General features: G+C 34.7%; 1 protein-coding gene across 1 annotated transcript; it reads right to left on the bottom strand.

Moving 5' to 3' along the window:
• Window positions 1-6786: 6786 nt before the first annotated feature.
• Window positions 6787-16967, bottom strand: LOC148873972 (caffeic acid 3-O-methyltransferase-like). Its single transcript, XM_088982216.1, has 4 exons — window positions 16383-16967; window positions 7838-8148; window positions 7655-7719; window positions 6787-7278 (listed from the first exon to the last, which is right to left on the bottom strand). Exons 1-4 carry the CDS (start codon window positions 16799-16801, stop codon window positions 6985-6987), a joined length of 1089 nt encoding a protein of 362 aa, XP_088838342.1. The 5' UTR covers window positions 16802-16967; the 3' UTR covers window positions 6787-6984.
• Window positions 16968-17388: the final 421 nt, after the last annotated feature.

Raw genomic sequence — 17388 nt, 5'->3', positions numbered from 1 at the left:
TTCGAACATAATTTCTTCTATTACACCCTTAATTCTATTTTATTAAGTTAAACTTATGTAATTTACAGAGAAGCCCCTAGTTGGGTAGAAAATTAAAAAGACATAACATAAGAAAGAATAAGCCCAAATTAAGGCCCATTACAACAAAGAACATAAAAGATAAAAAAAAGGATAAACAGCCAATGGGCCATTCGGCCCATCTTCTCTACACTCTCCCTCAAGTTGAGCATAGATGTCAATCATGCCAAGCTTGCCAGTATCATGCTGAAGTTTAGCCTTGGGAATGCCCTTGGTGAGGAAATCTACCAACTATCCTTCAGAGGTGATAAACGGTAGACACACTTCTCCAGAAGCTACTCTTTCTCAAATGAAGTGTTTGTCAACTTCAATATGCTTAGTTCTATCATGTTGCACTGGGTTGTGAAAAATGTTGATGGTGACCTGATTATCACAATATAACACCATTGACTTATCATGCTCAATACCCAGTTCCTCCATCAAGGGTTTAAGCCACAATATTTCAAAAACTCCATGAGCCATGGCTTTGTATTTTGCTTCGGCTGAAGATCAAGCAACAACTGATTGTTTCTTGCTTCTCCAAGAGACAATATTACCTGCCACCAAGCTACAGTACCCAAAGGTAGATCTTCTATCATCAACGTTTCTAGCTCAGTCAGCATCTTTGTAGGCTTCAAGTTTCATATGGCCATGCTTGGCAAATAGAATTTCCTTTCTAGGGGAGCCCTTCAAATAACACAGATTCCACTCTACTGCTGCCATTTGAGTATCCCTAGGAGCATGCATAAACTGATTGATGCAACTGACAGCGTATGCAATGTCTGGCCGAGTCATGCATAGATAAAAAAAAATTCCAAGTAGTCTCTGGAAGACTCCCTTATCTTCTAACAATATTCCATCTGAAGTAGAGAGTTTATGGCTCATATCGATAGGAGTAGAAACTGGTCTAGCACCCATCTTTCATGTTTCAGAGAGCAAATCAAGAACATACTTCATCTGAGAGATAAGGATCCCATCCCTGGATCTAGCAACTTATATGCCAAGAAAGTACCCCAATTCCCCTAGATCTTTGATCTCAAACTCTATATGAATAAAAGATTTGAGATCATTGATTCCTGAGACATCATTACCAGTCACAACAATATCATCAACATACAAAATCAGGTAAACGGCCAAGGATCCCCTCCTCTTCACAAAGAAGGTATGATCAAATTGTATCTGTACATAGCCAAAGCTAACAAAGGCAGCCCTAAACCTTTCAAACCAGGCTCTAGGAAACTGTTTGAGTCCATAAAGAGATTTCTTTAGCCTGTAGACCTTTCCTTTCATATCTGTTTCATATATCCCTAGAGGAAGAGACATATAGACCTCCTCATGTAATTCTCTATTCAGAAATGCATTCATTACATCCAGTTGATAAAGTGGCCATTCTGAGTGTGCAGTCAAAGATAGCAGAACTCTCATAGAAGTCATCTTGGCAACAGGGGCAAAGGTTTCCAGATAATCAATCCCATATGTTTGTGTATAGCCTTTTGCAACCAACCTAACCTTGTACATTTCAATGGTGCCATCAGCATGATATTTGATAGTAAAGACCCACTTACAACCTACTGGATCATTCCCTTTAGACAAATCAACCACTTCCCAAGTGTCATTCTTGTGCAGGGCATCAATTTCTGTTCTCATAGCATCCCTCCATTCTGGAATATTAAAAGCTTCTGACACAGACCTGGGAATTGGGTTAAAAGCAACAGAATAAAGGTAGGCAAAATATGAAGGAGAGAGCAAACTATAAGAAAGGTGTTTGGAAATGCAATGTGCAATGCACTTCCTTTTTCCTTTCCTAATAGCAATGAGGATATCAAGATCTGGGAAGGATGGCTCCAAAGGGGCTGTAATAGTACCTGTTGTCTCATCTGTAACTGGAAGTACATGAGGCTTATGTATTGTAGGGGAAACAACCTTCTCATTTCTGGTTCTTTGCCATTGATACAACCTGGGATTAAAAAGAGGGCGAGGAGGTAAAGGAGGAGGAATAGGAACATTGGAATGAGAGCGAAGTGACTGATCCTCCCTTGATTCATTTGAAGGAGGAAGAGACTCAGCAAAAGACTCAACTGGGACAGGGAGAGGAAGAGCAAACGCATGTGACAAATCCTCCCCCTTTGGACAATGTCTCTCTAGAGAAGAACCATAAAAGGAAGAAAGCTCATCAAAGGTGACATCCATTGAGACATACCGAGTGTCAATCTTCGAATCAAAACAATAGTAACCCTTCTGTGTGGGGGAATAACCAAGGAAGATACACTTGTGGGCTTTTGGTTCAAATTTATGTCTTTGGACACTTGGGATATGTACATAACAGGTGCAGCCAAAGACACGAAGAGGAATAGGAAAAAGATCATTGTCCGGATGAAGGAGACTAAAGGGAGACTTAAGCCCTAAAACCCTAGAAGGCATACAGTTTATAAGGTAGGTAGCAGTGAGAACAGCATCACCCCAAAACTTTGTAGGGACATGTGAGGCAAATAGAATACTTCTTGCAACTTCAACAATATGTCTATTTTTTCTTTCAGCAACTCCATTCTATTCTGGGGTCTTAATATATGAGCTTTGATGAATAACCCCTAAATCAGTGAGATAGCAGGTCAAGTTTTTCTCAAAATATTCTTTTGCATTGTCGGATCTAAAAATGTTAATCCTTGTATCAAACTGGGTTAGGACAAATTCATGGAATTGCCTCACAAGTCTGGGAACTTCATCACGGGACTTCATCAAAAATATCCAAGTGAACCAAGAAAAGTCATCAATGAACAAGATAAAATATTTGTAGCCATCCATAGAGGGTAAGTGGTAAGGTCCCCACACATCAGAGTGCACAATATTAAAAAGAGAAGAAGATATTTTTTTACTCAAAGGATAATTGTTTCTACAATGTTTTGACAGTTCACAAGACTCACAATAAAGACTAGACAAACTAATTCCCTTAAACAGTTCTGGGAATAAATGACTCAATGTAGAAAAAGAAAGATGACCCAAACAAAAATGACATAACATGACTTGATTGATGGATTCTGTAGATGTAAACCCAAAAGCAGTTTTTTCTAGGTTGTTCATGGCACTGTCCTGGAGTATCCAACAGGTATATTCCATTCGCCTCACAGCCACTCCCAATCACCTTCTAAGACTCCAGATCCTGAAAAACACAGTAGGAAGGAAAGAAGGTTACACAACAGTTTAATGACTTAGTTAGACTACTTACAGATAACAAGTTTGTATTTAGTTTGGGTACATGAAGAGTAGAAGGAAGAACCAAGGAGCCTGTAGCCTTGATGGTTCCCTTGCCGGAGATAGGGGCAAGAGAGCAATCGGCTAGGGTGATTTTGTCATATCCAATAAGTAAATCATATGAAACAAACAAAGTAGAAAGGCTGGTCATATGATTAGAAGCACCAGAATCAATAATCCAAGGGATCCTACAGTTACCTGAAATGGTTGCATGATTGGCAGAAGCTCGTATACCTGAATGAGCAAATGCAGAAGAGGTTGAATTTTCTGAAGGGTTGGAAGAAGAGGTCACACCCTCTAGGTGACTGATCATCCTCCCAAACTTCTCATATTCTGCCTCCATAGCTGCTAACTACACACTAGCCGTCATCTCTTCAGTTTGGTGTCTATCACTATCTGGACCAGCAGCAACATTAGCACTCCCTGCCCTTTTCATATGATGGATCATCTTTCAAATGAGCCTTTTTGCGCCCGGAGATAAAACCCCACTTGCCTCTACTACAAATATGAATCTTTATTGATTGTGACCAAGCCAAATAATTAGTTTCATCCAAATAAGCCGAATGGCCCATAGGCTGTTTATCCCTTTTTTATCTTTTATGTTCTTTGCTGTAATGGGCCTTAATCTGGTCTTATTCTTTCTTATGTTATGGCTTTTTAATTTTTTGCCTAACTAGGGCCTTCTCTGTAAACTACCAAAGTTTAACTTAATAAAATAGAATTAAGGGTGTAAGGGAAGAGATTATGTTTGAAAATCTTTCTCTCTGAACCCAAGTTGCCGCCACCTTCTTCTTCATCTTCTCTCCTCTTGAACTCTGATTTTTGCTACTTTCTTTTGATTTTTGCATCTTTCTAAATAGTCATTTCTTCTCAACAGGCTGTTTTTCTTCTTGGTATCAGAGTAGACTCATTTTTCCCCTTTTTTTCCCATACACAGTGTGTATGGAGAACTAAATCGTATGAATAGTTAAAGACACCTATTTTAGCCCAATTGTTAGTGGTTTCTGGAGAGAAGATAGGGAGTTTGACCTAGGTGCTCAGTGACTGAAGGGTTTCTCATTCTCCTTCTTGAAGATCGAATCAAGTGGATTGGTGTTCTGTGAAGTCTACAAGGAGTGAATGATTTTTTTCTCCATTTTTCTCAGCTTTCGGGTGTGACGCAGACTACTGGTATGGTTGCATAGAGGTTGGCTCACAACTCAGTTTTGTTCTGTCTTCATTTGGTATTTTTTGAAGTTGTTTGAAGTCATTTTTGAAGTGTTTAAGAAGATGAACTCCTCAGACTTTGAAAACAAGCATGTTGCTAAATCCAGATAGATTTCGGAAGCCTCTGCAGACTCTCTACTAGCTGTGACCAAAAAATTTAATAGATATTAGAAAATAGAGCCATAATTTAAATTATTATTATACTAATTATAAAAATAATATTTCTCTTAAATCAATTAATAATTGTAGAAATAATTTTAAGAAAACATAATTATTATTAATAATAATTTTAAAACCTTAATTTATATTTAAGAAATATTTATATATACTGAAATCAATATTTATTGTATTTTCAGTAATTTTTTGTTGTATTTTTATGATAAATATATTTTCATTAATTATGTAAAAATCTATATTTTTTTTATGTAGTAGAAATTTTTTAATGTTATTGGATAACAAACTATTGTTGTCTAAGTTTTTAAATTTAATTTATTATATTTTTGTTATAAATTTAATTTTAGCAATTATGTATTTTTGTTATAATTTATTTATTAATAGTAATTAGTGATGAAACTATATTGGAGATTGCACTATTTATTGAATAATTTAGTAGATTTTAGTATTTATTGTATTTTTATTAGTTATTTATTGTTTTTTTATTGTAAATTATTTCCAATGATTGTGTACTTTTGCTACAAACTTTTGGTAACTATTTAGGATTAAATTATTATTATTTATTAGAGATTAGACTATTAATTTGGCTGAAATTAAGAGTATTCACAAGTTAGTTCAATTTTGTTGTAGGTTGTTTGGCCAACCAGATCAACATAATTGGATTGGGGAGTTGGTCATTTGGAATCGATCGACCATTAGTGAAAACCATCCGATTTAGGTTTTATCGGTTTGTGTCAGTTTTTAGTTTGGTTAGTTGGTTCATGCTGATGGCACCATTGAAATGGAAATACTTGAAAACCCTAACTGAAATTAATTATTGTTACTTTGTCTTGTAAAAAAAAAAAGAACTAAAAGTAGTATATAAAATATAAGGGGTCGACTATAATATGGAAAAGATATGATTTCTGAAAAATGTCTGACCAATCAACTAGAATCATAAAGTGTGGTAACCAATCAGGTGTTATTTATCAGAAATCATGGGTGGGTTTTGATTGGTCAAAACTCTTTCTATACCATGTCTTTCCCGCATCATAAATTTTCTCAAAATATAAATAATTATTAATTATCTAAAAATTAAAATATAAAACAAGGGTCCGGTCTTATACTCTTATGTATTTTATTGTATAGTTTTTGGTTTAACAAAACCCTAGACCGGATCTGCTCCTCACATAGGATGCTTCGCATGTACCTCACACGCACATCCTACCATGCATAGGGAATATCTCCCGTAATTGTAAATTATTTTTCACGAGAGATGTTCCCAATGCGGATGTGTATGTGAGGCGCCCAATATTAGGAGCAGATCCCGTTCCACAAAACTCATGCATTATACGAGTCCCCGTTAGTAATAAATTAAATTAATGTGACCCATACGGGACAGTCAGTTACCGCCAGCAAAGGTGCAGAATAGTAATACTTTTAAAATATTAATCTCTGCCGGCGGTCATGAAGGCCAGCTCACACCACTTTTGTTTCATTGTCTGTCTTGCAAAGTCAGTCCGGGCTTCCCGGCAATTCTGGCTACCACATTTGAATATCAAAGCCGGAGATTCAGAAAAGAACCACCATGTTTTCTTTCAGTCTAAGCTGCCAGTTCGATCAAAATCGGCGATCGACTTATGCCTGAGACAATGGTTTTAATAGCTAAGCTGGCTGTCACTTTTTTCTAGTAGAAGGTTTTCAAAATTCATTCTTCTTTCTCTCCCTCTATTTTTGTTTTTTTTTTTCTTTTGATTTTTCTTGCAAAAATTAGGTGGTGACTGTCATTCCATTCTTGTGGCAAGCATGATTTTCAAAACTGGATCGGACAGTCAGATCGAAAAACCAAAAACCGGTCAGATGATCGGTTTGATTTTTCCCCAAAATCAGATTTTTTCAAAAACCGTTGATTTTGATCAGCAAACCGTTCACCCGGATGATTAACTGTTCAAACTGTTCGAATAGTTTTAACCATTCTTTATTTTTTTATTTTTTTATCAGAATAGGCCGACTGTTCAACCCAAGAACCGGACCCTGACCGGTTGATTTTAAAAACCTTGGTGGCGAGCTTCCAGGGAATTACAAAACAAATTTGATTAGAATGTAGCTGCCTGCGAGAGATAACACAAGAAAGCCGCTTTCAGTGACTCAATTTATTTCTAATTATGTTGTAGAGAAAATATTAACGTGGCTATTATAAACCTGATAAAATATTCAGACTTTAGGATATATAGAACAGTCCCCACCCTTACAAATAAAACTCACTCACAGTCACAACATACACGAACTTTTTCATCAAAACAAACAAACAAACCCCTGCTATTTGTGGAACTCCATGACCCACATTTCATAAGCACAACAAAGTCTTCCACAACTGGAAAATCCAGAGCTCATTGCCAGTGCTTCAAACTCTTCATATGTCCTCTCTTTTCCTCTAGGACATTGAGATAACATTACTGAATCTGCAACTTCAGGCGACACACTAATCCCAGCTGTTGGAGCCTCCGGAAGAATGTATTCCACAACAATAATCTTTCCCGAGTTTGGAAGAGCTTTCCAGCAGTTCTTTAATATCTTCAAGCATTGCTCATCACTCCAGTCATGAAGTATGAACTACAAGTGTTTAAGAAAGGAAAAGAAATTCTTTTACGAATAATATAATTGAGCTTTTAAATTAATAATACATACGGGGCGATTAATTCAGGTCTCATGCACCTTTTAAATACAATTCAAAACTCAGTTTACTAGATAAATTAATTTCTTTTAACACAAATAAATAACAATAATTGAAAATATTTCTTGATTATATATAATATATAAAATCAAGAATTGTAATAAACAATTTATAAGTTACAAGGAACTAATTCGGGTTATAGCATGCGTGATCTTTGTGAATTATATTGTCCCATTATAATAATTCATTTAAAATTTTTATGAATGATCTTTGTAAGAAATAAATTATTTAAAAAAAATTAAAGAAGTAACTCGCCTTCATTAAAATGGCTTCTCCTTGTGGGACATTTTCAAACATATCCCCTGCAACATGTTCCACACCTGATGACAAAGAATTAAAATTTCTTACTAAAATACCATAAAATTGGAAGCAGAAATAATGCTAATTTCTCTACCTAGTAAATAATGATAATTATGCAAAGGAAAAGATAAGTCATACCAGGATAAGATGGTGCATCTGCAACAACATGAGGCAAATCGAAATTAATACCCTTAATTTGAGGAAACTTAGATGTGATTAAGTTGAGCGTGACTCCAATCCCGCCTCCAACATCCACCACCACTTTCAGACCTTCAAAGCCTTTGTATGTCTCAAGTACCTTCTTCATGATTATGATACTCTGATCTGACATTGCTCTATTAAAAACTTTGTTGAATCGAGAATCTTTCCCAAGGTATTCAAATAGAGACATATCATGGGCCTTATTAAAAGGAATTCCACCTTGAAGAACAACATCTTTCAAATGGTACCTACACATCAAAATAATAACACTATTATTTCAGTCCATTAAAAAAAAGGAAAAAGAAATAAAGAAGGAAATTATAGAGCTAAGTAATTTTTTGTAATATTTGGAAGCCACAAAAATATTGATACGCCTGCGTATCAGGCCATATTGATACTGTTTTTTTACTTTTTTTTATTTTTTTTAAACCGGTTCAGGGGTGCGGTTTAAGACTCCTCCACCCCTTGAACTGGTCAGATACCCGATACACCCACTGTAGGGGCATTAAAATTCTAATAACATTAATTTAAAGTTCTATTTAAATTTGAAAATAATTACATCAATAAAATTTTGAAATTAATTGATAAAAAATTAAATTTCATAAACAGGTCATTCACCTGAAAATGTTGCTTAAATATAAACTTTAACTTGCCCAAACCAATTAAGTCTTAATTTGAATTTAGAGAAATAGATACCACTTGCTTTTTTAATATTAATTACATTATTTTAAGATCCATTTAATTTAGAAATAATAGCATTAATACATATTTAAAATTAACTAATAAAAATTTAAATTTTATAGACTTGTAACTCACCTCAAATTATTGCTTGGATTGGACTTGAACCTGATTAGGTTCCCCCCAATAGAGGCATGTGCTAATTATAATTATAATATGATATATACATACACATGTATACATACATACATAAATATTGTCCCCACCCCATCGCTGATTAGAATATGACCCTACCAATGGTCAAATGCAGGGCCCCGATTGGGGTGGGTCATATTGTCATCCCTATTTACCATCCATCACTTGTATTGAGGGAGCTAAGCCACCTGATCTGATTTTGTAAAAATAATAAAGAGAGAGAAGTGATTTGAAGTTGTTGCAGGAACTCAAAACTGGGAATTGCAAGAAGATAGAGGGCTGAGTCGTGCCACTTGGTCACTCTCCTTAAAACCGTATTTGCCCCCTACGGTGCAGCCTGGTGATCACAAACCGGTCGCCAAGATAAAACAGCCCACAGGCCACTGGTAGGCGTGCACTCGCTTACCAGACCTCCCCAAACCACTGAAGATTGATGTCTCAGAGAAAAACTATCGAAAAATGGTGTGTGTGTTGACTAGGTTAGCCAGCATTCCTTTTATAGAGTGCTCTCAGACCCGAATGGACACAGATGTGTCATTTTAGAATTTTTAAAACAAAACGATTCAGTGCATCACGCGTACACGTACATGCGCCCGTGCCTGCGCCCCAGCCAAACTCGGCACGTGTGTGAGAAGCACCCCCAATCCCCCTCACATGCATGGAATATCTATAGTCCTCTCCTCCTATGGGTCTCTACCCATAGAGGGAGAAAAACTACAAATATACTCAACTCCCACTCCTTTTCCAAGCAATGTGGGACAATGAGTCATTCAAGGGAGGAAAGGACAAAAACAAGAGAGGGAGGAGAGAGATTCTTGTAAATTTGAATCTCCCTCCAACAATCCCCACAATATTGAAAATTACAAGAGAATCGAACAATTTGAGCACCGCAATGAGAAATTGAAAAAAAAAGGTATCAATATGTAAACAACAATTGCATTTCTTAAATAACTTAAAAAAATGTTTTAAATATTAAAAAATAAAAAATAAATATTTTAAATATTATTTTATTGATAAAAAATATTAAAATTTTAATATTTAAATAATGAAAAAGAGTTAAAAAGGAGAACCATCGGACTTGTGCTAGAATAAGCATTAAATATTATTATTTTATAGATAAAATATTAAAATTTATTAAAAATTAAATAAAATGAGAGTAATTGGACCAATGTAACGCAAGTGCGTTACACTGAAACCTTCCCACAAACTATCCACAGAAAATACTATGGACAATAAATTGAAGGGTGGCCCGTCTCTGTCCGCACTATTTTATGGACGGGACCATATTCACACATAGCAGAACACCATATCTTACCATGAACAGGACCAAAATCTATCGAACGCCACTTAAATCTCGTTCAAGTTCTTTGGAATTTTGACCATTCGATAGAGCAGACTTATTCTAAGAAAAGCATTAGAGGCTTGGCTTCGTCAATCTAGGCCCAGTTAAGGCAACCACGGCCCCCATAAGGGTTAAAATGCATGTGACACTAATCAAGAACCCATGAATCCTGATTTCACCGCTTTTAGAAAGAGGTGAATTAAAGGTGTGCACATGGTGGGTAGTGGGCACGCATTGAATGCTTTAGCATTGATGCTCTGATCAGCATGGCTACCATGTCTCGACATGATTTTTCATATGTTGCTTATTCTTTGGTTGACTAAACACACATATTGTGAGTTAGTATTAGGTCAGCTCGATAAACCAGCTAGTCTCATGTCAGTTTAGTAAGATTAACTAGTATTAGGTTGGCTAGGCCCAGGTCATTTCATCACATTTTCCCCCAACTTGTTGCCATGGTGACGACTTCTAACTAGTGGTTGGTTTTGGCCACATCAAGATAGCTTGGAACAACCTCTAAAAGACAATAAATTGACCACCAAAGTTGATCATCACAATAAATTTCTAAGAAAACTAACCTTCTTTTTCTTCAAATTGTGGATAACTCATGCTAATTTAGAGACAAAGGTTGGTTACTCACACTTTGAAGGAATCCCTCTAATTATTAAAACCAAACACTAAAATATTGCCAATTTGGTATATTTTCTATTTGAAATACCTTCCTCAAACTCCTAGTATTTAGGATCTAGAAAAAAAAAAAAACAAGTGGACTATTTTTCTATTGGAAAAAATCAATGTGCATAAATTCTGAGTGATTTTCCTCATAATAGGACACAACTCTACCATAACATCTCATTTTACTTTTTTTAACAACACCCCATACTTTTGGGTGCCATCACATGATGCCTTATGTTAGCACTAGTTGGCTCGTGAGATGCATGGATTTTATTAAGAAAAATTGAAAGATCTCTATGACATTTTCAATTAATTAGTGTTCATGTAAGTTTAGTTCAAGCATTATTTTTTGGGGGATTTATGACTATTTTATTCCACCACAATTCAAGTTGCGCTTTAGTGAGAGTAGCTAATTTCTTACGCTCTAGATAAATTTGCATTATTTCTTGTATCTTAGTGATACATTTTTTATTAATTTTTAAATTTTATTTGGTGTATAATTATTTTTATATTATTTTTATATAAATTTATAAAAAAAACCCTTCTCTTATAAGAATTCTATAAACCATACTTGTGTTTTGACCCCTATAATTTTGAAAAAAATGCAGATACCTCCTTTCATTAGCTTTTTAATAACAAAGACATTGAAGTTACAAAAATACCCTTGTTAAGGTGTTACCATATACAATCTAAAGTTTCAACTTTACCCTCAACTAATTTACTTTGCCTGACAACTTTCAAAGAATAAAAATCTCTACTCTTCTTGGACAAAGAAAGGTACATAAAAGGAAGAGAAACTATTTTTTTCAAGGTATTTTAGTAAATTTGTATCTAAATGAAGTTGGCTAAGGGTAAATTTGGTACTTAAAAAATCAATGCATTACATCAACATTTTCTATTTTGAACGCTAATGGAAGGAAAGTATTTGCACCTTTTTTCAAAATAATATAGAAGGTTTTTGTTAAGTTTGAAACACAAGGGAGGTTCAAAGGATTGTTAAATTAAGAATAATAAATTTTCATTATTTTTTATTTTATTAATCCTTATTAAGTTTAATTATAAAACTACTATTTTCTTAGATAATTTTGTATTAGTTTTATATTAATTTTAAGGGTAAAATATAAAAACCTCCCCTAAAGTTTCTCACAATCATAAAAACATCCCCTATATATAGTTTCATTTCAACAAATACCTCCCCTAAACTTTCGAGAAACTCAACAAAAACCTCCCTTCCATTACCTTCCCAAACAGAAATGTTAGACTAATGCACCTGTTTTTTCCAAATACCCATTCTACCCTTTTATAAATTATTTTACATACAAAATTACTGAAATAACCTTATTTTAACTCGACAAAAACGTTAGAAGATGACCGTTAAAGGATGTTTTTGTCAAATTAGAATAGGGTTATTTGAGTAATTTTGCATGTAAAATAATTTATAAAAGGGTAGAATGGGTATTTGGAAAAAATGGGTGTATAAACTTAATGTTTTCCATCTGGGAAGGTGACGGAAGGGAAGTTTTGTCGAGTTTCTCAAAAGTTTAGGGGAGGTATTTGCTAAAGTGAAACTATAAGGGAGGTTAGGCGTTGTTTGCACATTTTACCCTAATTTTAAATGGATATTAGTTTTTTTAATTTATCTTATTACTTTTTATTAATTCTTTTTTTTTTTTGAAAAGGGTAAGGTAATAATTATAAAATCACTACTCTTATTTGACCTAGCGATTGGGTCCTAATTACAATATATAATGTATTTAAAACTTTTAGAGGACTTAATTTTGTGCTTAGTTGTTTGATTGGAGTAATTTATGCGATCTTTGCAACTCTATTATAAGAAAAAACTTATTTTGTGGCCTTAGATTTCAATCCTTGGCTCTTCTTTTATTTATAAAAAAAATTAAGATTAAAATAAAAAGTACAAATTAGACCTAATATATATATACACACACACTCATAAAATGTACAGATGGATGATATGTCATGGTTTTACTTGTCTAACTCGAATAGGAGAACCATTAACTCGTAACGTAGAGGTAGAAACTATTTAGCCTCCAAGTCATTTTTTTTAAAACAATCATTTTATTTGTTGAGTAAAGTACACAATATTTATTGTGAAATACAAGTTACTTGATTAATTAACTTAAAAGTTAATTATCTTTTAAATGGAAGTAGATTATTTAGCCTAATAATATATCATTGAATATCTCTATTTTAATATAATTTTTTTTTATTAATAATTATAATTTAGTATAAATATAGCTAGTGTATATAAAATTATAATTAAATTGAAATAGATATAGATATAGAAAAAGTTAATGAATTTTAGGCAATGGAGAGGAGATAGAATTAGTGGCATGAGTCATTGAATGAGAGAGTTGATGGCATAATTAACGAGAGGAGATAGTTACAAGAGTTAATAAGAAAGAGAAGACAGAATTAATGAGAGAAGATAAAAGTCTTAAGGTTGATTAGCTACTTGAGTTATTTTGTTCAATTTTAAAATTAGAAAAGTTAAAAAAAAAACAATAAATAAATAAATAAATAAGTGCCTTTCAAAAATAACCAACAAGCAGAAAAGTTCTAGCTTGGGACATTCCCTTTTAATATATAGATATAGATTCCATTAGTCAAATATACAAAATATTCTCACATGAAAGGTTATACATTTTTAAAACCTGAAAATACCCTTAAGTCCTATTTTAAGATCATTTTGCCAAAATTATAGAAGAAACACATAAATTCTTTAGAAAATAAAAATTCATAAAAAAATATCAAGTTCGAAGAAAAATATAGAAATCCAAAAATATATTTTTTGTAAAAGTTTTAGAAATTTCAAAAAGCATAAAAGTTCATAAATACCCTCCCAAAAAAACCATATATTTTGGACTATTTACGAATTTTAATTTTGTATTTTTCTGCAGTTTATGTTATTTTTGGCTAAATTGTTCTTTTGATTTTTTATCAATTTCATTTTATTCTTTTGAATTTCTGAATTTTGCAGTGTAATGTAATTTTTGTTATTTTCTAGCTGAAATATATATATATATATATATATATATATATATATATGTTTATGTACTTTTTAATTATCAATTTCTGTGTTTTTTCTCTTTTAATTATGGAAAAACTCATAGTTGCATATATATATATATATATATATATATATATATATATATATATATATATTCACTGTTAACGCCATTAATAGATTGATGAGGGCAATGTTGTGATATCATGAAGTACATATGGCTGTTTATTGCAAAAAAAGGGTAGATTACAAAGATCCCCTGTACTATGGGTCTATGACAAAGACCCCTTATACCTTGTTTTGCGATAAAGACCTCCCTATGACCGTGAGACAAAAACCCCTCCTGTTAGTTTTTCGTTGAAATCCGTTATTGCAACATTTTTTAATCCCTATACTACCCTTATAATAATAAAAACACTATTCATCTTCCCTAAAATCATGATACACCAATAGAAGCGGAGATAAGGGGAGAGAAAGGGAGATCAGGGATTACTGCCGCTACTGTGATGGTTGGTGTGAGAAACTGGGCTGGGGATAGCGACGATGATGGATTCGCCCCACTGTCTGGGGCCATAAAAAAAAGGAATGAACAGGAAAGTGGAGTGAATGGTTGGTGTGAGAAACTCAAAAAAAAATCTCCCATTATTTCAGACAATTGTTGTAGTCGTTTGCTTGAATTCAGTTGAAGTTTTATGTACTATAGTACTGAAGCTATAAGTTGAAGTACTTTTGGGGTTGGGGCCATTTTAACTTTTTATCGAATGGAAAATTGCATTTGACAAGAAGAGAGGCAACGAAGCCGCTGCCTTTGGCGACGCAGGCCGTCCTTTTTAACACAGTCTCTGGTTGTGTGGCCATGTTTCTGCTACGATGGACGCAACATCTGCAGCGGCAACAGCAGCAACGTTCAAAATCGTCAGGGTCCTTGCTTCTTCTACCACCTGCAGAACAGCGAAGCCAACAACTTTGGTTCCTCCAGGGGCCTTCACCAGGCCAGGTATGCTCGTTCTCTGTGCCTGCGGCATCACCAGCACTAGTACTGTGTTTCTTTGCCAGAAGTGCCCAAGTCCTATATCTAGAAATGGTTTTCCCTATCTCATTCGTTTCTCAAGAAAACCAGACATTGGCAATGATATCACAACAGACAGGAACCCAACTATCGATACAAGTTCCACTTCAACTACCCAACAACCCTCAACCCCCACACAGATCCAAACACCTACTTCCTCTTCATCCTCTACTGGGTTGGTGTTTGATTTGGGTTCTAACAACTGGGCGAGGTTGGATCTCTTGTCTTGAAAAGATATCTCAGTGACGATGCAGAGCGGTGGTATAGAGAACTTGCCGATCTCCCTTTCTCTCCTCCCCTATAGCCGCCGGAAGAGCAACCTCTCCTCCTCCACTTCCACCGCCGCCTCCGCCTTCAAACTTGTCACCGACTTCCACCGCTGCAACTGATTGCAGTGGCAGATTCGAACTCAGCAGCGTCGAATCCACCACCGTCCTCTCTCCCTCTCTCTCCATCTTTTATTATTCATTTTCATTTTCTATTTCTGCTCGTCGCGCCCTCTCTCACCGCCAAACCAATTGCTGCCCCCCTCTGTACTAGGTATCACAATCATCTACCTATATGTACTATACCCTTCTATAATAATTCCTTAACTATATAAATTTTCAATTTTTATAACTAAAATAATACCTTCCAGATTATTATCTTTTCCTTATCATCACCTTTGAGGTGCCTCCTTTCCCTGAAGTACCTCCCCCGGCCCATTTCCACACTGAAATATGTGTGCATCTCATTTTAGGGCAAAATATATGTAGGCATTATATTCATGAAAAACTCCTTAACCAAGAACCAAAGGTTCCATTTGGTTATTAATTAAGGACAGACTACTATACCCAGTACAAAATTTAAAAAAAAAAAAAGGTGGAAGAAGATGGAAAATAAGTCTTACGTCTCCTTGCTGTGCCATAGTCTAGGAAATTAAATAAAAAGCATAATTTTATTAAGTGCGTTAACACAAAAGAAGTTGGTAAAATTGTGGACCAAAGTATTTAAGGATCAAGGGATACTGAAAATATATTGTCAGAGCAATGATCAATGGATCCTCTCTCTCTCTCTATAAAATGGAATCATCACTTGAGTTTTTACAATTAGGAACTTAAGAAACCCACAACCTTTAAGAGGATAAATTAAGAAAGATTATTCTGTACTGAAATATGTGTGCATCTCATTTTAGGGCAAACCTATATTCATAAATGGAGGTGCAAGAGATGAATGAAGAGGACGGATCAAGAACCGAGAAAACACAAGAGGGCCAAACCTCTATTAATAAAGTGTATTGTGAAAGAACAGATATCCATTTCCTAGAATTAGTATTCATTTCCCATGTCATTTTATCGTGCAACACAAAGCTATGAGAATAATCTTTCTTACCAACACAAAGCTAGAATTAGTATTCATTTCCCATGTCATTTTGTGTGCAACAAAATGAAGGAAAATAGATGATTTCATACCAACTATCCATTTTGTGTGCAGTAATATATTACGGATTTCATACCAACTATCCATGAAGACCTTGTCCTGACAAAGTAGAAGCAAGGGGGCGACCGAGACTCCATCCTTGTTCCGAGTGAGAAATTTGCATACAGGTGCTAAAGCATAATGCCTTTCCACTCGACCATTCTCTCTTTTGATGAGAGAGCATTTTAGAACAGAAAAACTAGCAAGGAGACGCAACATACGATCAACCATCGTTGGTGCATCTGGGTTGTGTGTTTGCAGGTGTGAAGCAATATCCCAAGGCGAGAGATATGCACCAGGGCCAGCTGAAGATATGATCTCAAGCAATTCTAGCTCCAAAGCTGCTTTCAAGATCATTGGAAGCACAGAAGCACCGGCCAATTTTGTGGCGAAGGCATAAATTTCTTCGTCGTCGTCTTCGACTAAGGACTTTGCGTGATTATAAATCGAAGTCATTTTGCTTGAGTTATGGGGCTGTCCAGTAAAGGAAGCAAATTAGTATGAAAGAGAGGTGAACAATGTCGTCCCCCTTTTCAATTTTATCCGGTAACCTTTGGGGGAACCCCTTCTAACCTTTAGAAAGTTTGAAAACAAAATAGTACATGGCAGTGCTGATTTAAGTATCGAAGAGAATGATTTATAGGATTCTTTTAGGTTGAGAAAGATGATAACATGAAGTAAAAGAACTAATTGGTTGGGTCTGTGAATCAGTGTTTTAAATACGTGAAAGAGACCCGATCTGCTCCTCACCAATTTCACAGCATAGGGCGATATTACCAATGCACTGTGAGGTTGGTGTCAGGAACGCTCCAGATTCTCCCTTATGTATTTGCCAGTGTTCACAGGAAAAGTATTTTAGAAATTAAAAAATAATAATTATCAAATATATGATATGACATATAAACGGAATGTGACAAAAAGTTAACGGCAATGACCGTATTAAACAATTGTCAAAAAGGTAGGAATACTTATACAATGTAAAGAGTAAGGGTGAATTAATCAATTAGCTAAACCATTACTTTAAGAAATTTCCCTTCTCAATA

This window comes from Nelumbo lutea, chromosome 1, assembly GCF_056320005.1.
Source record: "Nelumbo lutea isolate HS-2025 chromosome 1, American lotus-T2T, whole genome shotgun sequence".
Lineage (NCBI taxonomy): Eukaryota > Viridiplantae > Streptophyta > Magnoliopsida > Proteales > Nelumbonaceae > Nelumbo > Nelumbo lutea.
Note: the sequence above shows the minus strand (reverse complement) of the source record. Positions and strands in the feature narration are given on the sequence as shown.